Here is a 16,652-nt window from a genome sequence, read left to right as displayed (position 1 = left end):
ATAATAACATTTTTAATGAAAAAGCATTTAAATAGTAAAAAATAATATTAACATGACATTTAAAAAGTTGGAGTAAGGAAATAATATTACATAGTTAGAATACACCATGGAATAATATGAGAATTATAATAGACGAATGAGATATTAGTCAGTTTATGAGGTCATGAAATAGTTATTTTTTTTAGTTTAGTTCAGAACATATTATCAGATATAGATAGTTCTATTTTATTTGGAAGACTGTTCCGCGAATTAGCACCAGAGTTGGCAAAATTATGTTTTTGGGGGGAAACGTTGAATATGGGAAACTAAGACGACGACTTAATTTTGTGATTTTAGAAAACAAGTCTGATTAGTAAGAAGGGGCTGATTCCTAAAGCATTTTATATTGAAATGTTGCTTTAGTGTATATATATATATATACATATATATATATATATATATATATATATATATATATATATATATATATATATATATATATATATATATATATATATATATATATATATATATATATTGGAAGTATATCAGTTTTTATGAAAGAATCTAAACTACTAGATAAGCTGGTCACAAGTCTCATGGGCTATGACCCGTTTTTGTAATGATAATAGAGGACGCTGTTTGGTGATGGTGTTGCCACGCGATGGAAACATTATCTATCCTACATTGGATGAAAGCTTCGTGGAAACATTATCTATCCTACATTGGATGAAAGCTTCGTGGAAACATTATCTACCCTACATAGGATGAAAGCTTCGTGGAAACACTATCTATCCTACATTGGATGAAAGCTTCGTGGAAACATTATCTATCCTACATTGGATGAAAGCTTCGTGGAAACATTATCTATCCTACATTGGATGAAAGCTTCGTGGAAACATTATCTATCCTACATTGGATGAAAGCTTCGTGGAAACATTATCTATCCTACATTGGATGAAAGCTTCGTGGAAACATTATCTATCCTACATTGGATGAAAGCTTCGTGGAAACATTATCTATCCTACATAGGATGAAAGCTTCGTGGAAACACTATCTATCCTACATTGGATGAAAGCTTCGTGGAAACATTATCTATCCTACATTGGATGAAAGCTTCGTGGAAACATTATCTATCCTACATTGGATGAAAGCTTCGTGGAAACATTATCTATCTTACATTGGATGAAAGTTTCGTGGAAACATTATCTATCCTACATTGGATGAAAGCTTCGTGGAAACATTATCTATCCTACATTGGATGAAAGCTTCGTGGAAACATTATCTAACCTACATTGGATGAAAGCTTCGTAAAAAGCCAGCCTGCTCTTCTATTTCAATTTTATCTTTATTAGTTCGAAAGTACCTTTAAATAGAGACATTTTTAGAAAAAGAATATGCTCAGACCAGGTAAGGTTGTGATCTATAACCAACCCCAGGCATTTATTGCTGTTAACACGTTCTATGTTGTTGTTGTTTTAAATATGTAATTAGGTAGATTGAAGATGTTGACGTTTCTGATGAGTAGTAATGAGCATTGCCTTGGTTTTATCAGGGTGAAAATTAATTTTGTTCAATTTGTGTACAGTTGTCAAGTTGATTGTCACATATTAGTAGCTTACCCACACGGTTGTTCAACCATAACCTTAATCTAGGTTTTTAAAAAAAGCGAATCATCAATTTAATTACCAACAATAAATGGAGGGGAGAAATCATGAATAAAGTGTGAAGAAAAAATATATTACATAACTAAACAAGGTTAAAGATGTTTAAATACTAATACTAACTACTACTAAGTATAAATAAGCTCTAATGCCTCGAGTAAAATACTAATCCCTACTACTAGTTCTAAAACTTAAAATACTAAAATCGGTTCTTATAACTAATCCAATCCCAGTCTTAACAAAAAAATTCATAAAAAATCGTTTTAAATAACGAGCTTTTAAGTCATAAGGCACTAAAAGGAGAAAACAATTTTCTCCTTTTTTCACTTTCTCGTATATACGAAGTTTAGAGAAAGATTTGTAATCGTGCAAAAAAAAAAAAAAAAAAACAACGAGAGTTTTGCAAATCTCGACGTTTTACTGATACGGAAAAACATAATTTTGCAATCTTGTCCGTATGACTGTGTGTATGTGTGTGTGTGTCTGTGTGTGTATCTGTAAACACGATAACTTGAGTACCGTTACAGCTAGGTTGATGAAATTTCATATATAAATATTTTATCAAAATCGCATATCCGTATTAACTTTTTAGCGATTTCCGATAACCGGAAGTGGTACTTTTTCTACTTTGATTTTTTTTTAAAGCCTATATCATCATCATTATTCCTTTGTGGCCCCTTCGGAGCAAAGAGCTGCAACCACACATCTCCATCGGACTCGGTTTTGGGCTGCTCCCTTTATCTGTGCCCATGTGTGCCCAGCTGTTTTCGCCTCTTCTTCAACCGTTATTCTCCATGACTTCCTTGGCCGGCCCACTGGGCCCATCCTCCTTTTTCCCTGGGGATTCCAATCCAGAGCGTGTTAACAAGCTTTAATGTACTAATGCACTAAAAAGTAGAAAATAAATTATAGACTACTATTTAAATAACTATAAAGAAAATCGTGGGTCTCTTCCTAAACATTAGTAAGGGTATCCAATAGATACTAAAGTGACCCACGCTTTCTTTATAGCTCTTTAAGTAGTATTCTATAATTTATTTTCTCCTTTTTAGTGCATTTTTACACAAAAGCTTGTTATTAAAACGTTTTTTATGAAATTTTTACAAGCTTTTATTTAACTCACTTCCTCGTCAGCCTGTCGTCAGTCTGTCTAGATCGAAACGGACGGTTCGTAGTTGATACGTGGGTCAAGACATGAAGACAATGCATCACGACATTCGATTTGACTTTATTGGATGCCTAATTAATTTTTTATGAATTAATCGAAATTTTGACCAAATTAGTAGGCAGTTCTAACCAACTACTCCACACGCGTCATTGCGTTCAATAGCGCGTCATCACGTTCAATAGCGCGCAATGGTTTTTAGTCATGTTAACTCTATAGTAAATAAAAACATGTTAAGTACTTAAAATTTGTTAATAAAAAACGTTTTAATAACAAGCTTTTATGTAATAATGCACTAAAAAGTAGAAAATAAATTATACACTACTAATACTACTATTTAAATTACTATAAAGAAAAGCGTGGGTCTCTACCTAAATATTAGTAAAGGTATCAGTGTTTCTTCCAGACTTTTTCTCCGGGGGGGGGGGGCGGCAGTTGATATTATCGGGGGGGGGGGAAGTGGGCGGTCAACATTTTCCGGTGGTGGGGCGGACACAAGTAAAAGAAAAGATGCCTGGAAAAAAGAAAAAACTCTGAAAGGTATCCAGTAGATACTGAAGTGGCCCACGCTTTTCTTTATAGTAATAGTAGTGTATAATTTATTTTCTACTTTTTATGCATTATTACATAAAAGCTTGTTATTAAAACGTTTTTTTATGAAAAAAAATTTACATTTTATTTAATTCACTTCCTCGTCAGTCTATCGTCAGTCTGTCGTCAGTCTGTCTAGATCGAAACGCCCGAGCAAAATTGCAGGCACTTCTAACTGACAGATACGGTTCGTAGTTGGTACGTAGGTCAAGACAGAAGACAATGCAACATGACATTAAATTTTACTTTTTTGATTGGTTGCCTGATTAATTTTTTATAAATTAATTAAACTTTTGTCCAAATTAGTAGGCTGTCTCATCAAACTATTCCGCGCTATTAGACACGCGTCATAACGTTCAATTGCGCGTCATCACGTACAATAGGCGGGAAATGGTTTTTAGTCATGTAACTCTATTGTAAATAAAACATGTTTAGTATTAAGAAAATAATAATGCTCTAAAAAGGAGGAAATAAATTATAGACTACTATTTAAATAACTATAAAGAAAAGCGTGGGTCTCTTCCTAAATATTAGTAAAGTAACCCAATAGATACTAAACTGACCCAAGCTTTTCTTTATAGTTATTTAAATTGTAGTCTATAATTTATTTTCTCATTTTTAGTGCATTTTTACTTTCTCGTATATACGAAGTATAGAGAAAGTATTGTAATCGTGCACAAAAATAACATGAAATTTTGACAGTTTTCACCGTTTTACTCCTCAGTCCTTCATCACATCCGGAGTATAGAGGGCTTATTTTAATCAGGCAAAAATTATAAATACAAATATATAAACGTTATCGAGTCGTAAAAAACTGGACTTTGCAATTCTGTCCTTTTGTCTGTAGAGAGCTGGACTGCTAACCCGTTAGTCTCGAGTTCGAATCCGAGTTCAAGTCAGTAGACCGTCCCTGAGTCCACCCAACTCTGATGGGTACCTAACTCCTGTTAGGGAAAGTAAAGGCGGCTGGGCATAGTGCTGACCACGCTATCTCTTCATATGCCGAGGTCACAGAAACAAGTGAACTCTACTTTACTTGCCCCATAGACCGTCAGGTTTGAAAGGGAAACTTTTCACAGGGTGTGCAATTCTTTTTTTTACGAGATTCTATTCTATTATAAAAAGTTTAAGCAATTAAAAATGGATAACAAATATTGTCTATGTCCTGAGTTACCATCCCTCGTCATTTTATATTAGAATATTAAGTTTAGGGGAGATCACTCCCGGTTTATTACATAAAAGCTTGTTATTAAAACGTTTTTTATGAAAACATTTTTTTTAAAATTTGCTTCAGGCTGCGCTTTTACCGATACCCTTAATGGAGTCCTTTTCGAGAGTAGAGACACCAGAGATAAAAATAAATTTTCTTGTTTTTTTAGTGACCAGAGTTTCTTCCAGGCATCGTTTAGGGGGACAGAGCCCCCGAAGAAAGTCAAACCCCCTCCCCCTGCGGGAAATTTTAGTCCGCTCCGCCGCCCCCCCCCCCCCCCCCCCGCGAAATCATTTGCTAATAAGTGAATTCTAAATCATTTGCTAATTAGTTATTTTTAAATCATTTGTTAATTGGTGAGTTCTAAACCACTTGCTAATTAGTGAGATCTACAGTTTTTGCTAATTAGTGAGTTCCACAACAACGCTATATTCTCTTGACATTTTCAAATCATAACGCCGATGATACAAAGCAATGTCTGTATATCCTCCTCAGGTTTTCAATGTGTTGAAATTGATCAAAATAGAAAGTGAATCAAATATGTCATGAAAAGAAAGAAAAGTTGTTTACCTACGAACAGGTAGAGAAAACCATTTCACCTGCATCCTTCGCTGAGGTGAGTCAAACTTTGTTTTTAAAGTCATGTCAGTTCCAATCGGTACATTTAAACTCAATACATTGACCTACATACATAAATACACACATACATATATATGTATGTATGTATGTTTGTGGGTATGTATGTATGTATATATGTTTGTATAAATACACAGGTATAAAGAAAATTTACACTTAATACATTAGCATCACATTTTTATAAGTTTCACGACAATCTCACTTTCTGCCACATTGCCACACTCACACACACTGCCACATTCACACACACACACTGCCACACTCACACCATACTCACACACTCACTGCCACACTCACACACACACTGCCACACTCACACTGCCACACACACACACTGCCACACTGCCACACACACACACTGCCACACACACTGCCACACACACGTACTGCCACACTCACACACACACTGCCACACTCACACACACACTGCCACACTCACACTGCCACACACACACACTGCCACACACACACACTGCCACACTGCCACACTCACACACACACTGCCACACTCACACACACACTGCCACACTCACACTGCCACACACACACACTGCCACACACACACACTGCCACACTGCCACACACACACACACTGCCACACACACGTACTGCCACACTGCCACACCACCACACTTACTGCCACACTCACACATTCACACACTCACTGCCTCACTTACTTGACGTCTTCTAACACTATTCTAGTTCAACAGTTAACTCTTCTACCTGTAACGAAAACTGGCGCTAACCTTAACCCAGCTTCTGAACTAACGCACCGACATTTTTAGCTGACCTACTAACCTACTGTATGCAATGTTCAATGCTTACCTGTGATATAACTGGATACATTATTTAATGATTGTATGTCTGTCTGTGTGCTTGTCAATTTGTCTGTGTGATTGTACATCTGTGTGTGTGTGTGATTATATCTCTATGTAGTTGTTAGTCTGGTTGTGTTATTATATGTCTAATCCCATGTCTGTGTGTGATGTATGTATGTCTGTCTGTGTGATTGTAAATCAGTTTGTATCATTGTATGTCTGTCTGTGCAATTGTATGTCTGTGTAATTGTATGTCTGTCTTCGTGATTAAATATCAGTGAGATAATATGACTGCGTTAGAGATAATGTTGGCGTTAGGTTAGTTTAGGTTCATGTGTTAGTTTATGTTTTTATGCAAGAAATAAGAACTGAAATTTTGTGTAGGGGCGTGTTTCTTGTCGCGACCAGAGCTTGTGTAGTTAGGGATAGCTTTACGACGGTTTGAAAAGTGAACACATCCGTGTGCAGTGAGACTGACCTCTGGTCTCTGACCTCTGTGCCAGCAAGGCCTCCACTGTTAATGTGATTGTTTTAAAGCTACGGATGTCTATGGGGATTAGGGTTAGGATTAAGGTTAGGTTTAATCTGAGCTTTTGTTTCTAATATGTCAAAATGTGCACCTTAACACTCTCACCAACACAACATATATACACATACATACAACACTATCACAACTACAAACACTCACGCAAACACACACACAAACACACACTTTTACATAACCAACTTACCTTAAAATGAATTTATATATATATATATATATATATATATATATATATATATATATATATATATATATATATATATATATATATATATATATATATATATATATATATATATATATATATATATATATAGGTCAAACAGCCAGTGACAACTTGAGTGGTCGGGCGCAGAATGCCAGTGAAAGATGTAGAGCATAGAGTGTTAGTAGAACGTGAAACACAGTTTATGGAAATGTAACAATGGAGGTCTGTTGGCCTGTTGTTGTGTTATTCTTTGAATTGTGATTATTCTTTAAAAAATCAAGTTTTGAAATCTCAAATCTGCAGTTAGAGTGTGATTTTTTATGGATAAGTTTAATGGATAAGTATGTACCGAATGATGTGTCTACTGCCCAGGACTCAAACCCTGAACGTGGGTGAAGATATACACGAAATTCTTCTGGGGAATGTGAGAAGGGGTTGAACACAACCCAATAAAGAACATCACACGTCTCTCACTACTGGCATGTCGGCAGGATAGAAACAAACACATGAAAAATCACATTAATATCACATCCATCCATCCATCCAACCATCCATCCATCCAATCATCCATCCATCCATCCATCCATCCATCCATCCATCCATCCATCCATCCATCCATCCATCCATCCATCCATCCATCCATCCATCCATCCATCCATCCATCCATCCGTCCATCCGTCCATCCGTCCATCCGTCCATCCGTCCATCCGTCCATCTGTCCATCCGTCCATCCGTCCGTCCGTCCGTCCGTCCGTCCATCCGTCCGTCCGTCCGTCCATCCATCCGTCCGTCCATCCATCCATCCATCCATCCATCCATCCATCCATCCATCCATCCATCCATCCATCCATCCATCCATCCATCCATCCATCCATCCATCCATCCATCCATCCATCCATCCATCCATCCATCCATCCATCCATCCATCCATCCATCCATCTATCTATCTATCTATCTATCTATATATATATATATATCGATATATCTATATATCGATATATCTATATATATATATATCTATATATCGATATATATATATATATATATAAATATATATGTATATGTGATTATTTATTTGTTTATTTATAAAGATATACATGTGTTCATATAAATATACAAATATATTTATAAAGATATATATGTGTTTATATATATATATATATATATATATATATATATATATATATATATATATATATATATATATATATATATATATATATATATATACGTGTGTGTGTACAGAAATTTAGGTGAACCAGATCGAGATAGATTGGTGGAACTGACTACTGATTTTGGAAAAACCAGCAATGAAAAAAATGGAGACTGCATACTGCTTGAATTAAAGCCGAGGATGATGATGAGAATTGTTCTGATGATGTCCCTCACCATTCTTACAGGTACTAGTGGCGGTTACTTTCATGGTGTACTCTCTTACTGTCAAACATTCAAAGGCGTCAACTTCTGTCGGATTGAAGTTAACATTTTGTTAACATTTTGTGAAATTTTTACTATTTCTTGATTTCTAATATGTATTTCTGTTTCTTGTATATTACAGAAATAATAAATGTACATGTAATAACATGAAACGCTCATCTCCATCTTGTTTATTTCCTTCTGCTCTAGTCACCGCTGTTTATGTCCAACTGTGTCCACAGCTAGCCTTGACACCAGCGATTATCAAGACGAAGAGCAGCCGAGTTTTCTTCCACGACCCACCAACGTTTCATTTAACCGAGGCGAGACGGCCACTCTGGTATGTGGTATACACAACATTGGCACTCGAACGGTACGTTTCTGTAGGGGGGGGCGCACCCATTTATGCTTTGCGTAGTTGGCCCCGCACCTTACCCTGGTTTTTAGCCAGTGTTTCTTCCAGGCATCTCTTTGTGGGGGCAGATACACCCCCCCCCCCCCGAAGAGAGTTTATCACCCACACCCCCCATCCACCCCAACGAAATTGAATTTATATAGAAAATATATTCTTTTAACAGTGACCCCCCCCCCCCGCCAAAAATTAAACCCCCCCCCCCCCCCCCCCCGAAAATTTCAAGTGCCCTTCCCGGAGAAAACAGTCTGGAAGAAACACTGGTTTTTGTTCAACGACAAGCATTGTTTTATCTGGTCCCATATCATGTGATTAATGTGACAAGATTTCATATTATCTAATGCATGAATTTACATGTATGGGTGGTTAGAAATGCGAATAATGAAGTACAATTTATCTGGGCCATTTTTGAAATGACTATCCCAAAATGAAAGTAGATCTTGCAGGTGTTAGATAATGTTTTAAAACGTTTTGACAGAACAATAAATGGTATCTGTGTGTGCACTAATAATTATTTCCGTTAAAAATGGCTGAACAATTTCTCAACATTAGCTTGCCTGATCATATGACTAGTTCACCTGTGTTGTCTTCTAAACATAGGTCACGTGACATAAGGGAACTAACTATATCAGTCATTGGCTCTAGTATTGTTGAAGTAACACCCCCTGCTTGTCTATTTTTATCTGTGTGAGATCAAAACGCCAGTTTTTATAGGACAACGATGTTTGCTGCTAGTATTAAAATAACCTGCAGTTGTTCCACATTTGGTGGTTTGCAGGAGCGGAACTTCAGTGCCGCTAGACCCCGCAATTGGGGGGGGGGGGGGGGTCACGCCATTTAGGGGCCCACAGCAGACCATAATAATTTTTTAATAGTTAAAAAAATAATTTTCTTGCATTTTTGACTTGATGGTTGTTTTGTAAAAAGATTACAGTAGCTGCGGTTGGATTTTCTTTATTCTGTAGACACCACCACACGCTCTTGTATATTCTTTTTCCCTTTGTTTTTAAACCTCCGTGAAAGCCGAGTCTTTCTCCTACAATTAAACTTATCAAAGATAAGCAAACGTTCAAACCACTTCCATGACTTATTTCCCTTTTTTACTCTCTCGTATATACGAAGTATAGAGAAAGTATTGTAATCGTGCAAAAAAAAATCGAGATTTTTACAAATCTCGACGTTTTACACCTCACTGATACGGAAAAACATAATTTTGCAATCTTGTCCGTATGTCTGTGTGTGTGTGTGTGTGTATGTGTGTCTGTGTGTCCGTGTGTAAACACGATTACTTGAGTACCGTTACAGCTAGGTTGATGAAATTTCATATATAAGTATTTTATCAAAATCGTAGATCCGTATCAACATTTGAGCGATTTTCGATAACCGGAAGTGGTACTTTTCCTACTTTGAATTTTTCAAAAGCCTATAACTTGAGTACTATTTCAGATAGATACATGAAATTTCACATGTAAGTAAAAGATCTAATTGTCTACCTTCTGTTAAATTTTGAGTAATTTCCGTTGACTGGAAGTAGTAATTTACGCTACTTTCGATTTCTCAAAAAACTAATGTAAATTTTAGAAGTACTAATAATATTGCGCACTATTATGCGCTTTTTTATTTGGCGTTCACTTGGTGTGCAATTAATTTGTCTACGAGATTTTATTCTATTTTTAAAACTTTAAGTATTTAAAATGGATTAAAAATCATGTCTATAGCCCGAGTTCCCATCCCCTGTTATTTTATATAAGAACATTCGAGAAAGTTTAGGGGAGATCACTCCCGGTTTATTAAATAGTCAAATAGGGGTGCTCATAAGCTCCTTTTAATAGATTTGTACAAAACAAATTAAAAATTAATTACTTTTCTTAATTATATTTTTTATAAAGTACTTACTAAAGAATGACATTGTATAAAAAGGAAATGTATTAAATTAATAATATTTAAAAAATTAATAATATAAATTTTAAAAAAAGCATAAAAATAAACATAACATGAGACACCATTACTTATACAAAGCTTTCATGTTTTATAATCTTTTAACTGACTAGATGTTAGGTGGTCTTCTAGCAGAAATAAAATAAAACTGATTTCACAAAACATGCATATGATGTAATTTATTTTAATTGAAAAAGAAAAAAAAAATTTCAAATCCCGAACAGGCCAGCAATAAGTATATATATATATATATATATATATATATATATATATATATATATATATATATATATATATATATATATATATATATATATATATATATATATATATATGTATATATATATATATATATATATATATATATATATATATATATATATATATATATATATATATATATATATATATGTGGGGTGGGGGTGGGGGGGGGCTAAAAATATTTTTGCAGGATGGCCCTTTTTACAAGCTTTTATTTAAAACTCACTTCCTCGTTAGTCGTCAGTCTGTCGTCAGTCTAGATCGTAACGCCGGAGCGATATTGCAGGCACTTCTAACTGACAGATACGGTTCGTAATTGGTACGTGGGTCAGGACATGAAGACAAGACATCGTGACATTTAATTTGATTTAATTGGTTGCCTGATTCATGTTTTATGAATTAATTAAAATTTTGACCAAATTAGTAGGCTGTTCTATCCACACGTGTCGTCACAGCAAAAGCGCGTCATCACGTTCATTAGGTGCGCAATGGTTTTTAGTCATGTAACTCTATTGTAAATAAAAACATTTGAAGTACTAAAAAAAATTCATAAAAAATGTTTTAACAACAAGCTTTTATTAGTCACTAGACTTCCCGTCATCCCTTGGATAACTGTGGGTTTCTGGGGTCATCCATAAAAACCATCACGTCTGTCACTTATCGTCACAAAAATCCAGACACCCACATTCAAAAAGACGTTTTTTTTTATCTTTTAAATACACCGATTTCGGCTGAGCATTGGTTTGACCACACTATCCCTTCATATGCTTAGGAAAAAGAAACAGATGAACTCTACTTCACTTGCCCTGTATCCCGCCAAGTTCAAATAGGCAACTTTATCATTCACATCTAAAAAATATAAAAAAATGATTTTTTTTTAACATTGACGTGATGTGTCTAGAACCCGTGCCACCCGCATGAAAGCCTATTTACACTAACAACTTAGCTATTTAGACTCGTGACGTCACTGATGTTTTTTTTATGGTATAGTTTAATACTTTGAGTCTCCTTATGCAACTTGATTTACGCGCATAGGCCCTATTTAGATCTAGATCTAGATCTAAGTCTAGTAACTCTCAAATTAAATTTTATCCTATATTAGCCAATTCCAGAGCTAAACCAACAAAGATTTATATAAAATAATGAAGTTCTGAAATAGTTTAGTATAGAAACTCATTATTATATAGATCTAGATAGAATTATCTACATTCTACGACTCGTTTGCTTAAGTCTAGTTTTTGCGTAACTCTTGCTAGATCTAGATTAGACCTATTCTAGATCTAGATAGATAACTCACAAAGATTTAAGGACTAAAGTAGTTTAATAAAGAAATTCAAACATGTATTATGATTTTAAAATGGATTGTATTTTTAACTAATTAATGTTTGGTTTGACCTAGATTCTAGATATAGATCTATAAATAACTATCTTGGACAGATTGTACAGCTAGAGAAATTTATTATAAAACTAAATGAAAAAGACAGTTGAAAATGTATATAAGTGTTGGAACGTAATAAAAACAGCAAACGGACGTATTGTTAAAGTTATAGCCGACAGAAATTTAGCTTTTTAACGCGTTAAAGATCTGAATAAGCAACGAAATCTTATATTGGAGCTGCCATTTATTGTACTATAAAGTAAACAAATCATATGACGTCACTATACACTCAAAGTAAAGTCGTTTTTCTAAACTTTTAAAATTAATGTGGTTAATCTACCAATGAATAAATCAATAAATTAATTAACATCTTTAAATAAATGTGTGATTAACAGTCTGTCTGAAAACAAAAATTGTTCTCTACCCATATACTATTTTACAGCTCTATACATAGTGCAGATTCTCTCCAGTAGCCAATCAGACAAACAAACAAAAATATTCAAACATCTAAACATGTCTAAACCTGTAACTCTATTATAAATAAAAACATGTAAAGTAGGCCTACTTTAAAAAAATTCATAAAAAACTTTTTAAGAACAAGCTTTTATGTAATAATGCACTAAAAAGTAGAAAATAAATTATACACTATTATTTAAATAACTATAAAGATAAGCGTGGGTCACTTTAGTACCTATTGGATACCTTTACTAATATTTGAGAAGAGACTCACGCTTTTCTTTATAGTTATTTAAATAGTAGTGTATAATTTATTTTCTACAGTGCATTATTCCTCATTGAAACTTATTAATATACTGAAAATCCGTTCCAGCTCCCAAAAATGCCAACGCAGCTGTTTTTGTTACTTTGGTTTTAATAATCAAAATGTTGTTATAAACGACAAATATTGTTTAACTAGGCATGCTGCCCAGCTTCGCTTAGGCTTTCAAAAACATTGAGAATTTGAATGCTTAATTAATTCGCCCGAGGGTCGGTCTACGACCTCAGGAGTTACGAAGAGGTTCCTACGTGAACAAATTTTTTTCGATTTATAGCTCATATAAGGTACCGGTCAGTCGAGGTCTGTTTTGACCCCCTCATCGTAGACCTTTAGGCCAACCGGCACCGGCCCCCGTGTTCTGTCGCCCCAAAGCAAAATCCTGCCAAATTTGAAGCGCCTGCGGCGCCGGGAAGTGCCCGATGTCGGGCACCTGACAACTTTGCTTCATATATTATAGAGATTAGCAAAATGCATAGATAAACAAAGATTTCCAAAGTAGTTCCTTTCTTTATAGTCTAAAATAGGAAGATTCACATATAAAGAAAAAAAAATATTAGGTTTGACTTGGTGTGTCTTGATCCAGCACCACCTGTCTGGTATCAAGTACACTATCATCTCAGCTAATTAGGTACCTTTTAAAATATGGAGAATAAAAGAAGTGTTTAAAAAAATAACTTACACGAATATGCCTATTTTTTCAAATTATTTTATTTACCCAAAATTAGCCAGTTTCATTGCTAAACAAAGAAAGATTTCTATAAAATATTTAAGTCCTGAAAAAGTTTATTATAGAAATTTATTGTTGGAATAGATTCTACAGTAGATAGAGTCTAAATCTAGATCTAGAATAGATCTTAGCGACGTAGCGTAGATTTAGATCTAGTCTAGATCTAGAATCTCTAGATCTAGAATCCAAATAGATAAAATATTTTTTTTTAGTTTAGGCCGAGAATATCGTATTGTGTAGTCTACATTTCATAGCGTACATAGCTCTAAATCATATTTGAATGAAATAGTTCATTTTTTACAAGCTTTTATTTAACTCACTTCCTCTGTCGACAGTCTGTCGACAGTCTGTCTGTCGTCAGTCTAGATGGAAACGCAGGAGTGAAAATTCGGACAGTTCTACTTGACCGATACGATTCACAGTTGGCACGTGGGTCAAGACATGAAGACAATGCAATCTGAATCTAAATTTGACTTAATTGGATGCCTAATTAATTTTTTATGAATTAATTAAAATTTGGACCGAATTAGTAGGCATGTCTATCCAACCACACCACATACGTCATCACGTTCAATCAGGTTTAATAGCTGCGCTATCACGTTCAATAGACGCGCAATGGTTTTTAGTCTTGTAACACTATTGCAAATAAAACATGTAAAGTACTGAAAAAAAATTCATAAAAAACGTTTTAATAACAAGCTTTTATTTTTTATTTTTCTTCTTTAAATAAAATTGTGGTTATACATTTAAAACATCTAACATATTATTTTCAACAAAAGCCTGTATAAAGGTATCCATATATCGCTGCCGATTCTGACGTGATGTCCGGCGAAAATATTTTGCGGACAGAGAGAGAGAAGAGCGCACATGGCCTTTTATATATTAGGATAATATAACAAATAAACCGGGAGTGATCTCCCCTAAACTTTCTCGAATATTCTAATATAAAACTACGAGGGATGGCAAATCAGGATATAGACAATATTTGTAATCCATTTTTAATTACTTAAACTTTTTATAATAGAACTAGGCATGCTGCCCAGCTTCGCTTAGGCTTTCGAAAACATTGAGAATTTGAATGCTTAATTAATTCGCCCGAGGGTCGGTCTACGACCTCAAGAGTTATGAAGAGGTTCCTCCGTGGACATTTTTTTTTAAATTTATAGCTCATATAAGGTACCGGTCAGTCGAGGTCAGTTTTGACCCCCTCACCGTAGACTTTTCGGCCAACCGGCCCCCGTGTTCTGTCGCCCCAAGGCAAGATCCTGCCAAATTTGAAGCGCCTGCGGCGCCGGGAAGTGCCCTATCGGACACCCGACAATCTAGATCTAGATTCCTAAAAGAATTTTTTTTTTAAGTTTAGCCCGAGCATAATTAAAAAAAATACATTAACCAAGTTGACTTGGTGTGTCTCGAACCCGCACCACCTGCGTGGTTTAATGTACACTAACATCTCCGCTATTTAGGCACCTTATAAAATACGGAGAATGAAACACGTATTTTAAAATCTTAACTTACGCGAATATGCCTATTCTTTCAAATTAATTTTTTATCCCAAATTAGCCAGTTCATAACAAAGATTTTGTATAGAATATTTAATATAGAAATTTATTTTTGGAATTGATTTTAGAGAAGTTAGAGTCTAAATCTAGATCTTAGCGTCTACGTCTAGATCTAGTTATTGCGTAGATTTAGATTTAGTCTAGATCTAGAATCTCTAGATCTAGAATCCAAATACATAAAATAAATTTTATGAGTTTAGGCCGGAAAAATTGTATTGTATACATTTCATAGTGTACGTAGATCTAAATCAAATTTGAATGAAATAGTTCATTTCTTTTCATTCTAAACACGGCAGATGACGTCATTAGTTAATGTATAAGCAATAGTGACGTCACAGTTTTATGCGTTCTTTTTCACATATATTAATGCTTTTCCGGTTGCATAAATAATACTGTTTCTCTATATTCGAATACGCCTTTATTTTTTATTTTTCTTCTTTAAATAATTTTGTGGTTATACATTTAAAACATCTAACATATTTTTTTCAACAAAAGTCCGTAAAAAGTTCTCGATTTATCGCTGCCGATTCTGACGTGATGTCCGGCGAAAATTTTTTGCGGACAGAGAAAGAGAGAGAGAGAGAGATGTGCGAACGTGGGGATTTATATATTAGGATAGAATTTCATTAAAAAAAGAATTGCACACCAAGTGAACGCCTAATACAAATGTGCATAATAGTGCGGGATATTATTAGTACTTTATAAATTTACGTGCGTTTTTTAAGAAATCGGAAAGAGCGTGAATTAGTACTTCCAGTCAACGGAAATTACTCAAAATTTAATAAAAGGTAGAGCATTAGATCTTTTACTTACATGTGAAATTTCATTTATCTATCTGAAATAGAACTCAAGTTATAGGCTTTTAAAAAATTCAAAGTAGAAAAGTACCACTTCCGGTTATCGGAAATCGCTCAAAAGTTGATACGGTCTACGATTTTGATAAAATACCTATATATGAAATTTCATCAACCTAGCTGTAACGGTACTCAAGTTATCGTGTTTACACACAGACAGACACAAACACACACACAATCAGACAGACATACGGACAAGATTGCAAAATTATGTTTTTCCGTATCAGTGAGGTGTAAAACGTCGAGATTTGTAAAAAAAACTCGATTTTTTTTTCGCACGATTACAAGACTTTCTCTATACTTCGTATATACGAGAAAGTAATAAAAACGCAAAGAAATAAAATGTGAAGAGTATTTACCTTGGAAATAAAACAACCATATAAAAAAACTCGAGTCTATAAGCGTCGTGCGTCGTTGGTGCGACTTTAGGTCCCGTCGTGTGTCGTTGGTGCGACTTTACGTCCGCCAGTCATCGATAAAGCCAATTGGTGTGAGTTGAGCGTTTCATGCA

The 16,652-nt window shown here is 34.7% G+C and overlaps 1 protein-coding gene across 5 annotated transcripts in view; it reads left to right on the top strand.

The window, feature by feature from the left end:
* LOC131953199 (kin of IRRE-like protein 2) overlaps positions 1-16,652 on the top strand; it is a 36,845-nt gene that overhangs the window by 3,073 nt on the left and 17,120 nt on the right. For 2 of the 5 annotated variants that reach the window (XM_059316280.1, XM_059316271.1), the window contains exons 2-5: positions 5,105-5,225; positions 6,925-7,037; positions 8,061-8,215; positions 8,474-8,604. In XM_059316280.1, the coding sequence (XP_059172263.1) occupies positions 8,170-8,215; positions 8,474-8,604 (177 nt within the window). In that variant the 5' untranslated portion in view covers positions 5,105-5,225; positions 6,925-7,037; positions 8,061-8,169. Of the gene's footprint in view, positions 1-1,252; positions 1,390-3,566; positions 3,598-5,104; positions 5,226-6,924; positions 7,038-8,060; positions 8,216-8,473; positions 8,605-16,652 lie in introns of those variants that run through there. The other 3 variants (XM_059316289.1, XM_059316297.1, XM_059316306.1) reach the window with 3 other exon arrangements.

Source organism: Physella acuta, unplaced genomic scaffold, assembly GCF_028476545.2.
Source record: "Physella acuta isolate Inbredline_101_S28 unplaced genomic scaffold, ASM2847654v3 ptg000075l, whole genome shotgun sequence".
NCBI classification, from domain to species: domain Eukaryota; kingdom Metazoa; phylum Mollusca; class Gastropoda; family Physidae; genus Physella; species Physella acuta.
This window is presented reverse-complemented; position numbering and strand designations above follow the sequence as displayed.